General features: G+C 43.0%; 1 protein-coding gene across 2 annotated transcripts in view; it reads left to right on the forward strand.

The window, feature by feature from the left end:
- ECPAS (Ecm29 proteasome adaptor and scaffold) overlaps nucleotides 1–16,489 on the forward strand; it is a 60,400-nt gene extending 43,911 nt beyond the window's left edge. For both annotated transcript variants that reach the window (XM_032676621.1, XM_032676620.1), the window contains exons 33-49: nucleotides 328–375; nucleotides 1,341–1,462; nucleotides 2,540–2,690; nucleotides 3,563–3,628; nucleotides 5,463–5,552; nucleotides 6,033–6,099; nucleotides 6,740–6,831; nucleotides 6,929–6,995; nucleotides 7,209–7,400; nucleotides 8,346–8,554; nucleotides 9,005–9,048; nucleotides 9,608–9,800; nucleotides 10,416–10,560; nucleotides 11,180–11,285; nucleotides 11,442–11,530; nucleotides 12,755–12,826; nucleotides 13,637–16,489. In XM_032676621.1, coding sequence (XP_032532512.1) covers nucleotides 328–375; nucleotides 1,341–1,462; nucleotides 2,540–2,690; nucleotides 3,563–3,628; nucleotides 5,463–5,552; nucleotides 6,033–6,099; nucleotides 6,740–6,831; nucleotides 6,929–6,995; nucleotides 7,209–7,400; nucleotides 8,346–8,554; nucleotides 9,005–9,048; nucleotides 9,608–9,800; nucleotides 10,416–10,560; nucleotides 11,180–11,285; nucleotides 11,442–11,530; nucleotides 12,755–12,826; nucleotides 13,637–13,776 — 1,893 coding nt within the window. In that variant the 3' untranslated portion in view covers nucleotides 13,777–16,489. The remainder of the gene's footprint in view (nucleotides 1–327; nucleotides 376–1,340; nucleotides 1,463–2,539; nucleotides 2,691–3,562; nucleotides 3,629–5,462; nucleotides 5,553–6,032; nucleotides 6,100–6,739; nucleotides 6,832–6,928; nucleotides 6,996–7,208; nucleotides 7,401–8,345; nucleotides 8,555–9,004; nucleotides 9,049–9,607; nucleotides 9,801–10,415; nucleotides 10,561–11,179; nucleotides 11,286–11,441; nucleotides 11,531–12,754; nucleotides 12,827–13,636) is intronic.
- The last annotated feature ends 719 nt before the right edge of the window (nucleotides 16,490–17,208 follow it).

The following is a 17,208-nucleotide window of genomic DNA, read 5'->3' on the forward strand; positions in this document are numbered from 1 at the left end:
ATGATTCAGGATTTTTCCTGGATATAAAATAGTTCCCAAGTATGTCCTTAACTATTGAATATAGAAACATTTATTTTGGGCTGCTTGTGTATGACTTGCATATATGAAGTCAGAGTCTTGGGGTCCTTCCAGATTTGATCTGTGTTAATGTGTTAATTGTACCAGATATTCAGATGGACCAAAGCCAAAATTTCTTTTACAGATGTTAAATTAAGTATTGGCCATGAAGATAGGTGTGTCAGTACTAGTGTTACACTTATCAATTAATATTAATCATTCTATAGAAGAAATAAAAATAGCAGCAATGATTGTTGACTTCTCTTTTAGGAGACTGTGCGAAAGGCAGCAGAACTAGCCCTAAAAACTTTGAGCAAGGTAAAACTCTTATTTCATCATATGCACATGTAGCCAGACATGTATGGTTATGATGTCAGGTAATTGTTCACTGTCATATCTGCAGGAGTACTTGTTTACCATAGTCTGTTATCTTGAAAAGGCCTCTACTGTAAGATGCAGTTGTGAAAATCTGAATAGCCCTAGATAAGGATCACCACATACTGCCCTGTACTTTTGTTGATGCTGGTGAAGTCGTGTTGCTTCTGGATAATGTGATGTTAAGTTCTGTACAAGCAAAGGAAGGATAAAATGAACTGGGGTTTTTTAGTCTTTGCCAGTTTTTCCTCATTTAGCGGTAGGATTTCTTGTAGCTTAAGCAGTTGACCTAGGCTGACTCATCTAGTTGACCAAGCCTGGTAGAACCTCAGTGGTATGAAACAGAATAATGGAATACGTTCTTCACTGTCTGGTGCTGTTACTGACAAGATTTATTGGGTGTAGTACATATATCCCTTAATATTTTGTTTGGTAGTCCTGTAAAAAAGTCACATTATTTGAAATCACAGCCTTCACAATATTTTAATGCTACAAGTGAGGATCTGGTCCAAAAATGTTACCACAAAATGTTGCAATTGCAGAATCTGTTCTGATCTGGCACTTGCTGCTCTGCCCTGTGGAATGGTTGAATCCCTGTGGCTGAGATAGGCTATCCCTCAGCTGAGAAGTCATTTGATTCATCTCTTCGTCCAGATTCAGGTCAAGGCCTGTTAGGCTCTTAAATTACGTTTTCTGGAAGCTGACTGTAGTTGAAACCTGTTTTAGGGATGTATCTTAGGATTTAAGTACTTTTTGGAGAGGAGGATGAAGGTGTAACAGCCTGGATTTGGCTGTCAGCAGTTTCTCTAGTTGCTCTTGCCACCTTCTGACTGAAGGAGGAAGTGCTTTAATGTATCTGAGGGGGAGGTTTGTACATGTTTGCAACGCTGATTCTCACCTGTCCCCAGGTCTGTGTGAAAATGTGTGATCCCTCTAAAGGAGCAGCAGGTCAGAAGACGATAGCTGTGTTGCTTCCTTGCCTCCTGGACAAAGGCATAGTAAGCACAGTTGCTGAAGTCCGATCTCTCAGGTTAGTTTTGTATCATATAAGTTTGCCGGGAGTTGTCGTGATTTGTCCCAAAGAGACCCAACTGAATTGCAGAATGTTCTTTGTGTTTGAAGTGACAAGTTGTTTCCCAAAAGAGCTTTCCTGCTGAGTCGTTTCCCTCTGAGTTTAAATAGCAGCTCTGAGAACTCTGCCTCTGGCCTCTCTCAGTATCTGGCCTCTCCGCAAATGCCCAGATTCAGTTCCCACCAGGAAGTTTTTTTTCACAGCAAACTGATCTGCAAGCCATGTGCTCTGCTAAAGCTGTCCCTTGGGACTGGCATATCTGTTCTGCATGCAAACAAAAAATCCCATGGTAGTTCTTCAAACAGCCAGGTCTGATTTCACAACTGGTTGTGAGAATTGGCAGTTCACATCCCAGATGAGACCACATTTGGTCATGCTGTTCAAATACATTTTATGTCTTGTAACAGTTCAATGTCCCTTGATGTGTAGGGACTTTATATGCTTATCAATTTGTAACCTTGTTTACTCCTTCATTTGCTTGAAGGACAGAAAAACTGGGGTGTAGCTCAGTGGCTCAGACTTGGAGTGTAGCTAGCTGGTCTTTGCAAAAATAATTACTAGTAAGGTAAGACAACTCCTAACAAATGATAGTAAATATTTCCTGAGGTTTTTTTTATCCCTTCTGAATATATGAAAACCCTTTGTCAAAATGCAGCATGAGAGATTTGGTCGGTCTGCAGTTGACAAGTGGGATTTGAATAGATCATTGTAAACTCATTTTTTCTTGGACAGAAACAATGGATGTCTCTGGGTGACTTTGCCCAGCACTTCTTTAAAACATGAGAACATGTTATTTTTTTTGTACATCTGTCTGCAGTACTGTCTCTTTGTTTACTTTGGCCAGAGTATCACAATCTCTGATCAAAGTATAACATCAGTTGGAAGCTCAGGGCTAGGGTATGACTTTGCTTAAGCAGAAAAATACACATACTTTTGTTTGCAGGTAGATTTATATTGTTGCATCTGGATTACAGCAGACCAGTTTTCCAGTTCAGTCTGTTTCTCTTTTGACCTTCCCTTTAATTTTTTTTCCAGCATTAACACTCTTGTGAAGATCAGTAAAAGTGCTGGATCTATGCTGAAACCTCATGCACCAAAACTTATCCCAGCCCTGCTGGAATCCTTGAGTGTGCTGGAGCCTCAAGTCCTCAATTATTTGAGTTTTTCTGCAACAGATCAAGAGAAAGTAAGTGCAGCTATAATGGGAAAGTATCAACAGAACAGAGATAACAAAGATTTAAGCTTCATTCAGTAAACAGAAAAATAGCAGATTTAGTTGAGAGGTGTTCAAAGATGCGAAGAGAAACAGCTATTAAATTACTAAAATTGATCATTACAGTATGACTGGACAAATGTGGAAGGTTTTTTGAAGGATTGTGGTTTTCTGTTGTGGGTTTTTTTTTTTTAATTATTATTATTATTCCCTAGACCACTACACATTTCAGAAAGTAAAAAACAATCTTAGTAAAAACTGTTGTTAAATGTCACTGCTGTTTTTCCCAAGAGATTAACTTCAGGACTTCTTTTAACTTAAATTAGAAGGTGTACAATAGCGAAGTGTGCTGGAGGTGGATGTTGTCAGCACGGTGTCCTTTAATCTTTCTCAAAGAACCATATTAATTTATCAATATGGTCTTCTGGGGAAGTGGTGGAAACCCACTATTCAGAAGCAAATTTAGCTTATTTCATTGTGGAGAGGGAAAAGGGTAAAACTTAGCACTTTGCAAATGAGAAGAGAGTGAACAGTAGTTCAGAGTGGGATTTTTTCCCCCTCTCTCCATCCTTCCTTCCATCTGTTGGTTTTTTATTGCATTCATGTGATATCAGAACTGCATGGTTTAGCTCCTGTACTCTGGCTAGAACATCTGTCTTCCTCTGAAAGGGGAACATTCATGGACTGTAGGCATAATTACTTTCTGTCTGTATGCATCTGAAGTGGTGTGAGGTAGTGAGTTACAGCTGATGTTGCCCTTTCCACTGTTTTCATGTTGCATTTACATTTGGGGTTGTTTGGGTTTTTTTACTGGTTTTTGGATTTTTTGTTGGTTTTTTTTTCAGACTGCAATGGATAGTGCCAGACTTAGTGCTGTCAAGTCGTCTCCCATGATGGAAACCATTAACATGGTAAGTTCTTGTTTCAGAAGGATTCCAATGTAAAATATGTTGTAGGAGAAGAGTAGGAATTTAAATGGGGTATTTACAGAATACCCCTGCAGGGTTCATTTTATTATCACATCTCCATGTGGCTGTCCACTTCCTTTTTCATGTACTGACTTCTCATCCTGTCACCAGTGCTTGCTCCTCAGATGAGTTGTGAGTAGTCTTGGCTCCATTTGGAGTTGAATGGATTGTTTTTCTGCCTGAAGACCTTCCTACTTTGAGGAAGAGGGCATCCTTCACGTGCTCTTCTTTGGATAGGGGCTCAGCTGGTTCTGGATTAGCTAGCTAACATTTGTCTTCGTCTCTGGCCCACTATTCCACAACCAACTTCTCACCTTGGCCTCCAACTGATGATAGTCATTGTTCTTAAGGCACAAATACTGTTCAGCCATTGCCTTGTGGTGCCTTGGATATCCCTACCTGGGCCTTGCTGATGTTTTGGTGGTGGAGATATTTAGGGAAAGTGTAGATATCACTGAATGCAGAGTCAGCTGCTGGTGTTTGGCACTGTAGTTTCCTGCTGCTGGAGGAGGAGTTGCTGATGCCCAAATGCTGTGCTGGAGGATTTGTCCTGCTAGAACAATCTGTCCTCTGTAAGAATCTGCCCCTTCCCAAAGAAAAGATCCCTCTTTTCTGCTCAGGCACTGCAAACAGCCAGGGGCATATGGGCAGGGAGGGTTTGCTGAGCAAGTTTTAGGAGAAGCATAGCCAACGGACCTATTCTTTATTTGCTCTCTTTATGGAAAAATAAGAACAGTGAGCCCTCCCGTACAAAACAGTATGTGGAGCTGAGGTTTGGTGTCAGCTGAAAGCCTTTCTATAAATAGTGTGCAAAGTGGTTGGGAATGAAAGGCTCCATGTAAAAGTGCCTCACTGCCACCCCACAGGCTGCAGCAGCTGCTGCTGTCCCTCCTCCAGGACATACCTCTCCTCTGCCAGCCCTCAGGAAGCAGTTGTGGTGCTCTGATTATTGATTGGGATTTCCTAGGGGAGGGGAGAGATAGTAATGTCTTCTCTGGAGTAGTGTGAAGATGTCCTGGCTTATGAGCAACCTTCTCTATATTCTGGGGCTGGCTGAGAGATTATATGGAGTATTCCCTTCATCTTACCGGTGCCAGAGGGGGCAGTAACAGCTGATCTGACTTCTGAAGCTCAGAAAGAGTTGCCTTCATTTAGTATGCGATCCTTGAATTTGCTGGAGATTGGATCTCCCCTCTGCAGACAGTGTGCTGGTAACATGAGGCTTTCTGTTTTGCCCGGTGGCATTTTTAAGTATAGCAGGTTAGAAATTATACCAGTAATATCCCTCTTGTACCCTTATGTCATTTATACCACTTATTTGTCTTGACCTGTTTAAAAACTGTCTTGGCTGGTTTTATTTCATTGTCTAGTTTGGATACGTTACTGCTTTCTGGTTTCAGACAGTTGGGGAAATGTTGGGGTTTGTCCTGAGATAAGCACACCTCTACAGCTCTTTCTCTCTCCAAAATGAGTTCTTGCTAGTTGTTACTTTCAGGTTTTCTGAAGGGTTGGAGTACAGGAGTACATCAATTCCAGCAAATGATGATTTTAGCCGGGTCAGCTCAGCAGAGAAGTGGGACAAGAGAAGCTCTGTGTGGTGGAAGCCACTTTGTGGTGGCTTCTCACAGTGCAGCAAACTCACAGTTCAGCTGAGGACCAGCCGTTAGTTCTGAGGCAGTCTCAGGTGGAAGTACACCAGCTTAAATCTGCCACCATTACCTTTTTTTTTTTGTTTTTTCATTTTTTCCCCTCTTTCTCATCCCTTGCCTTTCTCTAGAGCTTACAGTATTTGGATGTGTCCGTCCTGGGTGAGCTGGTTCCTCGTCTGTGTGAACTGATCAAAAGTGGAGTAGGCCTTGGCACAAAGGTATGTCTATGGTTTTAATAGTTCAGTATGAATGAGACCAAGCTGTCACTTTAAAAGACATAGTCAAAAGAACCGTATTTACATTGACAATTCTCTGTATTCCCTTCTTCATCTCCAAATGGAATAATTTTTCATCTGAGTCCCAACCCACTACATCACTTTTCTGAAGGTGTGCTGCCCTAACCTCCCCTGGGCTACATGGCTGCTGTGACACTTGAGTGCAGAAGGTTGTTCTTGACTGTAAATCTTCCAGGACCATCTGTCTTGAGCGTGGGGTTTTTTTCACTTTCTAATTCAGTTCTTGTCATTCATTTTGTACAACCTGTTTTACTGTGTCAACCCTTGGCCTATCAGGGTAGAGGCTGAGTGGGTCTAGATCAGGTCATACGAGTGCATGTAGTACTCCAGCAAATATTAACAGTGATAACCAGGAGCTAATACTGTTTTATCTTACCTTTGTTTTCCTTTGCAATCTTCCAGGGAGGCTGTGCCAGCGTGATTGTGTCATTAACCACACAGTGCCCTCAAGACCTAACACCTTATTCAGGTAAGGTTTGTTTCCAGTGTCAGGTTTTACAGCTTTTTGTTACTGTGGTATTTCCGCCCTTGATTTTTATCACATGAATGATCTTTACATGTGTGTCTTCCTCAGAGAGCTGTTTGAAGTTACCTTTTTTGTTTGAGGGGGTGGGTCCTGGGGGTGTTACGTACCTCACCAAGGTGGAAGAGGCAGAGGAAGGAGTTGAGGAAATTCACTGGCACCCAGCAGGAACAGACAAAAATATCTCTCAACTCTCTTGGAGCAGACTAACAATCCCTGTGTTAGTACTTCACTGTCAATAAGCATTTGTTCCTCAACTTAAGCTATGGGAGCACCATAAACAGGGACTTTGCCTCATTGGGTCTCCTTTTTACAATCTATTGTGATTTGATAGTAGAAAGAAGGTCGCCTTTGTGCTGCGAAATAGAAATAAAGCTGAAAGCATGATCAGCTGGGTGCTCACGTATAGGAACATTATCAGTCAAGGTGTGCAAAACAATAGCACTGGTTTAAGCATAAGGACCAGACAGACCTATAACCTCACAAATATACAGTGAGGAAAAAATGGCATGAGTTCAGGCTATTGTAATTCTTGCCATAGCAATAAAACATGATACTTTTGAGAAAGCAAAGTCTCTTCCAACAGGCAAACTTATGAGCGCGCTACTTAGTGGCCTGACTGATCGCAACAGCGTGGTACAGAAGTCCTTTGCCTTTGCTATGGGGCATCTAGTCCGGGTGAGTTGGGGTTGGTTTTAGGTTTTACCCTGCTCTTTTGCTGATGGTTTTTTTTTTTTGAAGTGTTTGAGTGATTTGAGTCCCTTCCCTGTTACAGACTTCCCGGGACAGTAGCACTGAGAAGCTGCTGCACAAACTCAGCAGTTGGTACATGGAAAAGGAAGGTACGTTGCTTTTGGAGTATTCAGTGCAGAAAATGTTCCTGGCGATAGCAAAAGGTAGTAAAGAAACACTTCTATATTGTGATGCTTGGCTGAGTAATTCCTATGCGTTGGTATACAATACTGTGCCTTACTCTGCTTCTCAAGAGGCACACCAAGCAGTTAAAAGGATACTCCTGCTTCCCAATCATAATGTGGCTTGTTTTGCTCCTTCAGAGCCAGTTTACAGAGCAGGCTGTGCTTTAACTGTGCATGCTATGGGACGCTATAGCCCAGATGTACTCAAGAACCATGCCAAGCATGTGCTGCCATTGGCTTTTCTTGGAATGCATGAGGTTCCTGAAGAAGAGAAAGGAGAGAAAGAGAATTCTGCTCTGTGGACTGAAGTTTGGCAGGAAAATGTACCTGGTAAGTTGTGTTAAGATTAGTAAAGCTTTTGGGGAAACATGGGGCAAGAAATACCATGCGTTCTGGAATTCTGTTTTGGAAAATAGAGTTTTGGGAGTAAGATTTGGGAAGATTTTTCTCCGTTTTCTTCCTTGCTGAAAATTCTTGGATGAAGGTTAGCTTCTCTGGCTATATATAAAATAATTACAAGGGTGTTGATCACAAGGATGGGCAGACAGAGTCGGAAGAAGTATTTTGAGATTGTGAGACACTGAATGCCACTGTAATATGGCCTTGATCATGGTGCAGATAACTGGACATCTTTGGAAATTTTGATGCTAGCCTTTAAGGACTGAGGCACACTCTAAAGTTACAGAGCCTGTGTCTCTGGTTGGAGATCTCTCTGGTAATGCCTGTGGTTTTAACTTTAATGAATGAATCTATGCTATAAAAGGGCTGTTCTGTTTATAGAGGAAGATCTAGATGCATGATAGAATTTTTTTACTGGCTCCTTCTGTGATGTGATTTCAGATCTGGTCCCTCAGTCACTGGGAGCTGCAAAAAGGTTTTCTAGTGACCTGTTCTTGAGCAGAAAAAAAAAAAATCCTATTCTTTAGAAACAGGCTAACACAAAGTCTAGTGTTTGCTATACTGAAGGAGTGAGCTGAACTCTATGTCTAGATACACACCAAAGACTTTCTTTGGAAGCCCCTAGAAAGTGAATCCATCTTCAACTAGCCTGGGAGGAATTCTTCACTCCTTTGCCTGAAGTAGGCTTTTATGATGTGTTTCATGGCCAAAAACCCCAAGAAATCTGTAACTGGTTGTTTGGTTTTTGTTTTTAGGGAGGTGGGGGTTGGGGGGTTGTTGTTTGTGCGTTTGGTTTTTGGGGTTTTTTTCCTAATAAGATCAGATTTTTGTTTGATTTGTTGCAAAATTACAGGTTTTCCTCCATTTGATGTGCAGGTACTCAAGGTGGCATCAGACTGTATATGCAGGAGTTGATAACCATCACCCAGAAGGCTCTGCAGTCCCAGTCCTGGAAGATGAAAGCCCAGGGAGCAGCTGCCATGGCATCAATTGCCAAGCAGACAGGCTCCCTTGTACCGCCACATCTGGGAATGGTGCTCTCCGCGCTGCTGCAAGGCCTGCCAGGGAGAACCTGGACTGGGAAGGTAAAGAGGGAGCTGTCAGCTCGTGGATCATTGTGAGCCCAGTACCACGTGGCCCTTGAGTCAGGAAATACAATGTTCATGCTGCTCTGCAGCACCTGTAAGAACTTAGAGTCTGCCTTTTGCCCTGCATTTAGCAGATGACACAAATGACAGGGAAGATAAGGAGATTGTTTTAGGATTTAGACCACTTCAGTTGCACCGTATTCTAACTTTGAGGGGTACTAGCATGTGCTCAGAGGCACTGCAAGGCCCCTTTCTGCTGCCAGTTCAGTGCAGATTGGAAGCCTAGTCCTTTGCAGCCTCTGCAACAGGAATAGGAGGAAACAGACAGACATTGCTTCTCTCAATTGGTGTCACAGGCATATTTCCCCACTATCTCTTGCAACAGAGTACAAAGGTTTCCCCTGTGTGGCAGGACTGCCATTTGACTCTGTGTCTTACTCATTGCAGGAGGAGCTGTTAAAGGCCATTGCCACTGTTGTCTCTGCGTGCAGGTAAGTGTCTTGAATGAGGTGGTACTCTCAGGATCTGAGATCTCAAAAAGGAGGTTGTTACACGGTGTTACTGCCTAATAGGGTGCTAAGAGACTCTGGAAAAGTTTGTGATTGCCATTCTGATCTGCCATCAGCATGTGAGAAGTCCTTCTCCACTTTACATATCAATGTATGGGCCACTGCTGAAAGCTGGGAGGGGCAAGTGGTGCTTCAGAGAGACCTGCAGAAGTAAGTGGTTGATTTAGGGAGGAAGATGATGTTGAGAGGCCAGAATTGCTACGAGGAAAGAAGAGACTAAGGGGAAGGATGTACACTGTAAAGGGAAAAAGAGTAAGAGGTGGAAGGGTAGTGAGGGGGCAAGTGCCTTGGAGCATGTGAGAGAAGAGGAAAGAAAAACAGAAGAGACAAAGAGCAAGGAAAAGCACCAGAGTGTAACTTCTGTTAAAACCGCTAGTAGGCAATTGAGTGACTGGACATAGGAATTAATTCCTATCTGGGGAAAAGTTTTTGGGAACAGAGTAACGTGGGTCTGATAGTTCCTGTGTGCATTGCATTTCAGTGCAGAGTTGCAGAAGTCAGTGCCTGGTCAGCCCACCATCAAAGATACTGTCCAGGCTGTCCTGAAAGAATGTCTTAAAGAGAATCTGAAGTATAAGCTGGTGGCGCTGCGCTGTGCGGCTGAGGTGCTGCAGGCAACAAAGGAAGACCGATTCCAGGAACTTACAGAAATCATCTTTCCCATGATAAAGAAGGTGACAATTCAACTTCTTTAGTTTTCTCTATCAAATTGAAACACCCAAGTGGTGACAGGCCAGCTGATGCTGGCCATGTGCCAGGCTTCTCCCCAGAAGGCTGCTGGTGTGAGGAAAACCCCACACTCACTAGGTTTTTGGTGGGGCTGATACCAGATTGTTGGTGACCCCTGGGGGGTTATACCTGTGCTGCCCAAATTCCAAATTAGCCCAACTGTTCTCTAGGCAGAATCCTCCCTGTGGTGTCCAGCACTGCCCTGATACAGCATTAAAAGTTAATTTCTGGCTGCTTTACAGGCAGCAAGAGACTCCTGGGAAACCGTGTAGGGTGCTTCTGTTTAGAGTCATCAGAGCTTTGCAGCTCTGCGAGTGGGACTCGTGTAGCACAGGCAGATGTTTGAATGCCAGGCCACAGAGCCTGTGGTGTGCTGCCACAGGCTGCCGATGGCGCCTGAGCCACCAGTGGCCCCGGTGGCCTGTCCCCATCTGTGTGGTACAGGCTGGGTACAAGGACTGCTGTGTGCAGACACCAGGGAAGACTGAGCTGCTCTGCAGTGTGTGCCCAGCCTGCCTTCATCCTTCTGTCGATCATACCTTCCCCCATGGCCTCCACAGAACTCTCTGGAGAGCGTGGGTGTGGGTTTCCCAAAGCATGATGAAGAGGACGAGGACATGAGGGAGAAGGAGATGCAGATGGAGTCCCTGATCTGTGCCTTCGAGACCCTGGGCAAAGCCTGGCCAAGGAGCCCGGAGACACAGCGTAAGTCTGCTAATGATGTGCAGAGCAAACTGTTTCCTCTTAAAATAAAAAGTGGGAGGGAGGGAGGAACCTGGAGATCATGTGGGAAGTGAGGAGGCTTTCGAGAAGATGTAGGGTCTTGCTGCCTGCAGCTTGCAATATTTTCAGTGAGAAAGCTGCCCCAACAGCTTTCCTGCAGAGTTAGCCCATCCTTGGGGAAATTCTATTACTTTTGTCCTTAATTCACTTCACAAAAATGTTCTGAGTTTGCAGACTTGCAGGATGCCTGAGGTGGCCTAGCTGATGAAAAGCAACCTGGTTCTGTTGCTCACATTTATGTTTGCATCACAGCCATAGAAGATGGAGAAACTGGGAATATCTGGGAGGGGCAGGGAGGGGAAAAATGTTGTTTTTATTAGCATGGCAGAGTGTGTAATGCAGCTGTTTCATCCTCCAGCATTTGCATGAGTGCGTTGATGTGGTGAAGATTTTCAGGGTCACTTGTTACAGGATGTTGACCTGGTCATATGCATTAACTAGCTTGATGTCACTTGGAGAGGAGCACCTGGGAAACAGACTAGGAAATGTTTACTTCTGCCTTTTTCTGTGGTGACACAATGACATTCTTGCTTTCCTGTAGGTTGCTATCGCCAAGAGTTTTGCAAGTTAATGTGTGACCGTCTGAAACTCAGCACATGGAAAGTGCAGCTTGGAGTGCTACAAGCCATGAATGCCTACTTTCAAGGGTAATTCTTCTTTCTGCAATCCACTTCAGTGATTTGTCTTTTCTTTCTTGCTTCAAACTGTTTAATGAACTTGAGGATGACACTGGATTCTTGGAGAAGTTGAGCAGACTTCTTTTTCAGTGATGCAGGGTGCCTGACTGTTTCTGCATTTGACAGGCTAATGCTGTTTGATGAGGAACACTCCGACCCCGTGGCTTTGACAGAAATACTATTGGAAACCTGTTCCTCCATCACCCATTCTTTAGGTAAATAGACTTTCTCTTGGTTTATGATTGATGGTGAGTTGCTTGTTAATACATTCCTCCTCTGGGGGTTTGGCTGGTAGAGGAAATGCAGAATAAGCATAAGATGTCAGAGGTAACATTTTGCCCACCATTGCACTGGATTGTGATTACTGTGATATTGCAGTAACGGTTTGAGACTGTACTGTGCAGAGTGCAGTGCACAGAGAAGTGCACTCCTCTGGTGCAAGAGGGCTCTGAAAGGGGAGGGAAAGGTAGACAGCAGACTGTGCAACCTCTCAGAACTGCAAATCAGAAATGCAGTCATTTTCTTCATGCAGAAGGTGGACCCCATGTAATCAAGCTATTCCTGATTTAAAAACCCACGTTTTTCTCCTCCACAGTTCAGGCTTCCTGAACACATATGCATTATGTATCCAAGATTATAGTATCCAAGAGGTACCCCAAATTTTATCAGATAGCCGGTGCATGAAGCTCCAAGGCTTTGAGGCAGTTTGTGCTCTCCCTGAACTGGATGCCCATGGGGATACAAGTGCTACCTGTGGCATGTTGACAGTCATGGGGCTCTTCAGTACTTTGGTAGTGTTCCCACTTGTCCTATGACTGTAATGGTGTCCTGGGTCACATCTCTGCATGTGGCTCTTGTTTCTGGTGTGCCTAAAGGCAGCACCTACTTTAGCACTAGCTACCAATTCAAACACCCCTTCAGAGAAAGTTTCTTTTAGATATCAGTCCTCATGGAATGAAGATTATTAAGGTGAGTACCTTGATAAGATTTCAACTCAGAGACCAAATAACTTCTTGTGACAAGCTTGTGCTTGACGTCATAGGGTTTATCTACCCTCACCTAATGCTACTTGTTAACATTTGTATGGTCTATAGCCAGTACAACTCCCCAGAAGAACGGTCTGTTATGCGCAGCTGTGTGTGATCACACTGCAGCTGTGCCAGTGTTTTGTTCCCTTCTGGCATACGTAAGGAGCAGGAGCTGTGTGGTAGTAGCAGAGGCAATGCACAAGGTTTAGTTGACTTGTCAACCTCCGATTGTTCACTTTCTGCCATTCAAATGTGCCTAACTGGGGAGCACTGCAGACTGACAGCACAAAGGAGAGCTCAGTGAACTGTGCTAATGAAAGCGATCTGGTGACTGCTTTTTGTACGGTTAGTGTGCATTTGGTTCTCAATGTGGTTGTGGGCTTTCTTGTTTGTTTTCTTTAAATCCCTTAGAAAACAAAAGCTACACGTCCATAAGAACAGAAGCTTTATCTGTGATACAACTGCTGCTCACCAAACTACAAGGTGAGACTTTTTTGCTTGCTACCTGAAGAGCCACAGCTAGGTAAAAATGGCCCCTGGCTGTGTGGCCTGGAACCGTGGAGAGATGGCCTTACTTTTTGCTTGCAGCACTGGGTGATTCTGGGGCAGCTGGGACTTGGGAGTTGGGGAGGGCTTGAAGTAACAGGGGCTGATGTCAAGGTCTAAAAAAGTACTGGTGGTTACTCCTTGGATGAGGAAAATTCAGCAAGGAGGGTCCCATGGGGGGAGCACATGGAACTGAGTGTCTTGTCAGATTCTGCATTACATTCAGTCTCCAGAGAGGAGGGAGCTTCTGTTTGTTCCTTTATTACCCTTTCAGTGTCAAGTTTAGTTCCTCACTGTTACTTACGATCTAAGCCTTGCAGAATTGACTTTGGAGGATGAGTCTTGTCAGGTCTCAAGGTCATATGTGTCTGAAGTTGTCCTGTAGCAAATTTTTCCTTAAGATTTCTGTTATGCATTTTGTGTTTCCTTTATTCTACAAGTCTTCTTACATGCCTCTTTCATGAAGGAGTTGTAACATGGGAAATGCTTGGTTCTTCAGGCCTTTGCATTCACATGTTACAGGCTTAGACAATGAAACCTAGCCCAAGTGGGCAGGACTCCCTGTGCAGGAGGCAGCACATGCACCCAAGTGTCCAGTTGAATTTGTACTCTCCTGAAAACGCAGTATGGACTACCAGGGAAAGGTTAAGGCAGTCGCTGTTCCAGCCTGTCTGGGGAAAGAGATGACCTTTTGGGGTTTTTTGGCATTCTGATGTTCATGTCCAGTGTCTGTCTTTATCTACACAGAAGCTCAACAGTGGGAAAGCCTGACACCAGAAAGCAGGGAGCACCTCATTCGTTCGTTGTCTACAATGGCGTCAGATAGCAGACCCGAGCTACAAGAGAGGGCGTTTGTATTGAAGAAAACACTTGAAAATCTTGATTAAGTTGTAAAAAGTAAATTTCAAAGTGCCATGTAAAACAAAAACAAAAAAGTGCAGTGGTCTGAAAACCAAGTGGGGAAATGAAGATTACTCTGTAGGATGCATCATTCCTGGCCAAAATAAAAAATGCCTTAATTTCTTTTCCCCGTTAATGTTATTTTTACTCTTTTAAGCTGATGGTTACTTGTTTTATCAGTAAATACCTCTAACAGTCTGCCCTAGAATGTAAGTGTGCAACATGAAAAATGCAAGGGCAAGATGCTTTTTTTTTTTCCTTTAAATCGGCAAAAGAATGTTACATCCCCTTTGTCCTTCAGAGGAATTGTTGAAAAACCACCAGTGCAGAAAGTGAAAAGCGTATTTGATTTTCACTTGTTGTGTATGTAGAGATCTGTTACCTGGTGTATAAACAGTAAATCTTCAGCACTCTGCAGTAGTGCTGGTGTTCATCTTTAGAGAACGAAATGCTTCCCTTGATGAGGCATGTGTTAAACTCCTGTGGCTTCCCAGGGACAGGGTTTCATCTGACACCCACCTCTGCATCTGCTTGTTCCTCCCTTGCAGCCTGTTTGTGCATGATGAAAGGCAGAGTACTGTTAACTTTGCTCCTTCCTCTTCTCTGACCTCAACATGGACTGACCGAGATTATGCCTTCCCCAGCTGGCAACCTCGGCTTCCCAAACTTTAAATGAGAACTTTTTTCCTCAAAGGATGCACAAGAGAGCACTTTAACTGAGCTGTGTGGGACAAAGTTGGGGCTAGTTGGTACCCAGGTGGAACACTGCTCTTCTCAAAATTGTTTTGCATGGACACTCCTCAGCTCCAGGAAATTAAAATAAACCCTGAAAACAATCTTTTCTAGGTATGTTTTTGAAGAGTGTTTGAAGTTTGCAATGACACATTTTTTTTAAGAGTGGTAATATTAGTTTTATTCCCTTCCTGTTGGTAAACTTGTTCTTGCTTTGGAAACCTGTAACAATTTAGACTTGTCAATATTTGTAAGAAACTGAATCATCTGTCATTTATCAGAGCCCAAGTCATGATGGTTTCTAGCAAATACTTTTTAATTTGCACTTAAGAAGCAAGATTATATCTGCAGTAACATGGGAGTAAAATTGCTCTATGGTGATGTGGCCATGCTGCCTATCTCTTTTTTTTTTTTTTTCCCCCTCCAACAAAAGACAAACCTGACCACTATAGCAACAGACTTTTAATAGTGTAAAGATAGCACGGCTCCATAACCTGACCAGTATGTGTACAGCTTTTTGGGGATAAATGCTTTGCTGATGGTGAAATAAAATCATTAGTGTGGGCAATATCACGTCCATGGCTTTCAGCATAGGAAGGCGGTTTTTTTTTTTTTTCTTACAGTCTGCAGCTTCTTTCAAATCTGCTCTGCTAGGGAGAGGGTTGCTGAGATGACAGACATCACATTTCCTCCATGCCCATTTATTCAGATTCAGGTATGCAGTACCTACTTTCCCCTCAGGTGCCATTTCCCTGTCAGTATTTTCTGGTACTGTAACAATCTCATTGTTGCTCTTCATGGAGAGGAATGTAATTTGTGAACACCTGGTAAGAAAATGTCATGAAGAAATGGGCAGGTAGAGCTGTCCCACTGTGGCTCTCGTGTAGCAGAAACCTCAGCGAGCACTACACATTGTACACTAGAACTGGTCAGTGGGCAACTCCTTGGTGCTGGGAGCTGGTGCTATAATGTTTTGATTTACACCTTGTTGCAGGGAGCTGCTCTTTGTTTACGTGTAGTTTGAACTATTGAGCACAGTGTACATTTAAAGATTTTACTGGGCAAATCACTTTGCAGTATCTTTAGCAAGTTGCTTACCGTGACATGTAGTGTCATGAGTTCTCTTTTTTTTGTATTAGGTGATTACCAGTGATGCTTTGCTGTAGCAGTTCATTGTCTGACTTGGGTTTTTTCATATTGGTGAGTGACAGTAACAGAAAAGCAAAAGCCTCCATGTCTCTGGTAATTTGAGTTTTCACTGTGGACTGGAGTATTCAGAGGCAATGCCTGGTATGGTCTAATGACTGTACGTAGAATAACTGTAATCATTGTCAATAGCAACCTGAATTTCTCTATTGGGGATTTACACTAGAGGGAAGAGCGTATTCTAGGAACTCTATAAACAGCTGGATTAACAACTCTGGCCAAGAGTGTTAGGAAGGTTAGAGATGGTATGACACTTTCTGAATCACAAAGCAATATGTCTTTCTCGTGATTACAGAGCAGATTCAGAGCTCCTCTCTAAAGCATGTGCCTATACACAAAACCTACCTGTACAAAAGTTAATTAAGTCAGAGGTTTGATTTCTACCCCCCTCGCATTTGTAAACTTGATAGGATTAAAAAAAAAAATAAATAGATGTGGCCTTCCTAGAGTTTCTCCTCTAAAAGTGATTGCACTATGTAAAACACACTGTACTTTGCCCAGCACGGGCATCTCTTGTGCTGCTGCGATGCTTTGTATACCCGGAGTGCAGTGGGCAGACTTGACTCTAGCACTCTCATTCTGACTTACAAGCCGTTGCTTAAATGGATGTATATTGAGAAAAGTTTTCTAATGTTGCAAGATCTCCATCAAATTCACTGCAATCTGTACTGTCCAAGTATGTGAATGGTCTGACTGAAAGAAAATCCTCCTGCTTACCAAAAAGGTAAAATTAAATAAAAGCTGCATGACCTGTTCCTTGAAGTGGCTGGTGGTGTTTTTTTTCCCCTGGGGTATTTTTTAGCATCCTCGTGTTCCAAACTGCAGTTCTGCTTTGCCCCTCACCCCATGGACATGGATGGTAGCTCTGCAGTTTTAGAAGGAACTTTTGTGGGGTTTGTGGGTTTTTTGGGTTTATTTTTGTTTGGTTGGTTTGGTTTGGTTTTGAGCTTTTGGTGGGGGTGGTTCTGGGGTTTTTTGGTTTTCTTTTTATTTTTTTTTTTAAGCCCACAGTTTGCAACCAGGCAGGGTTAGGGTATGTATTATGTAGACACATTCTTTGTATATATTGTATGTACATTCTTACACTTTGTGTATATTATATATACATGGCAGATGAGGCCATGAGATTAATATTTAACAGCAATTTGCAAATACTGTTAAAGTAACTTGGGAGTTAGTTGTTGATGATTGCTTTGCTCCATAACAATTATAGTCGGTCAGAAATTGCTATGCCACTTTTCTCTGGAATTTGACAACAGACAAGGAAGGTAATGTTTACACTTTGTAACAGGTCTTCTGAATGCTGTAAAACACTGAGGACAATCTGATTTGACTACCATTCTACAGCTTCAGTGCCTTCATTTCCTCCTGTTAAGCTTACAGAGCTACTGCTTATATACGTTTCTGTGTAAATGCTTACAGAGGGATGATAGGAATTATTTATGGGACACCAAGAGGAATAAATGTGGTCAGCTTAGCTT

This window comes from Chiroxiphia lanceolata, chromosome Z (genome assembly GCF_009829145.1).
Source record: "Chiroxiphia lanceolata isolate bChiLan1 chromosome Z, bChiLan1.pri, whole genome shotgun sequence".
Taxonomy (NCBI): Eukaryota; Metazoa; Chordata; class Aves; order Passeriformes; family Pipridae; genus Chiroxiphia; species Chiroxiphia lanceolata.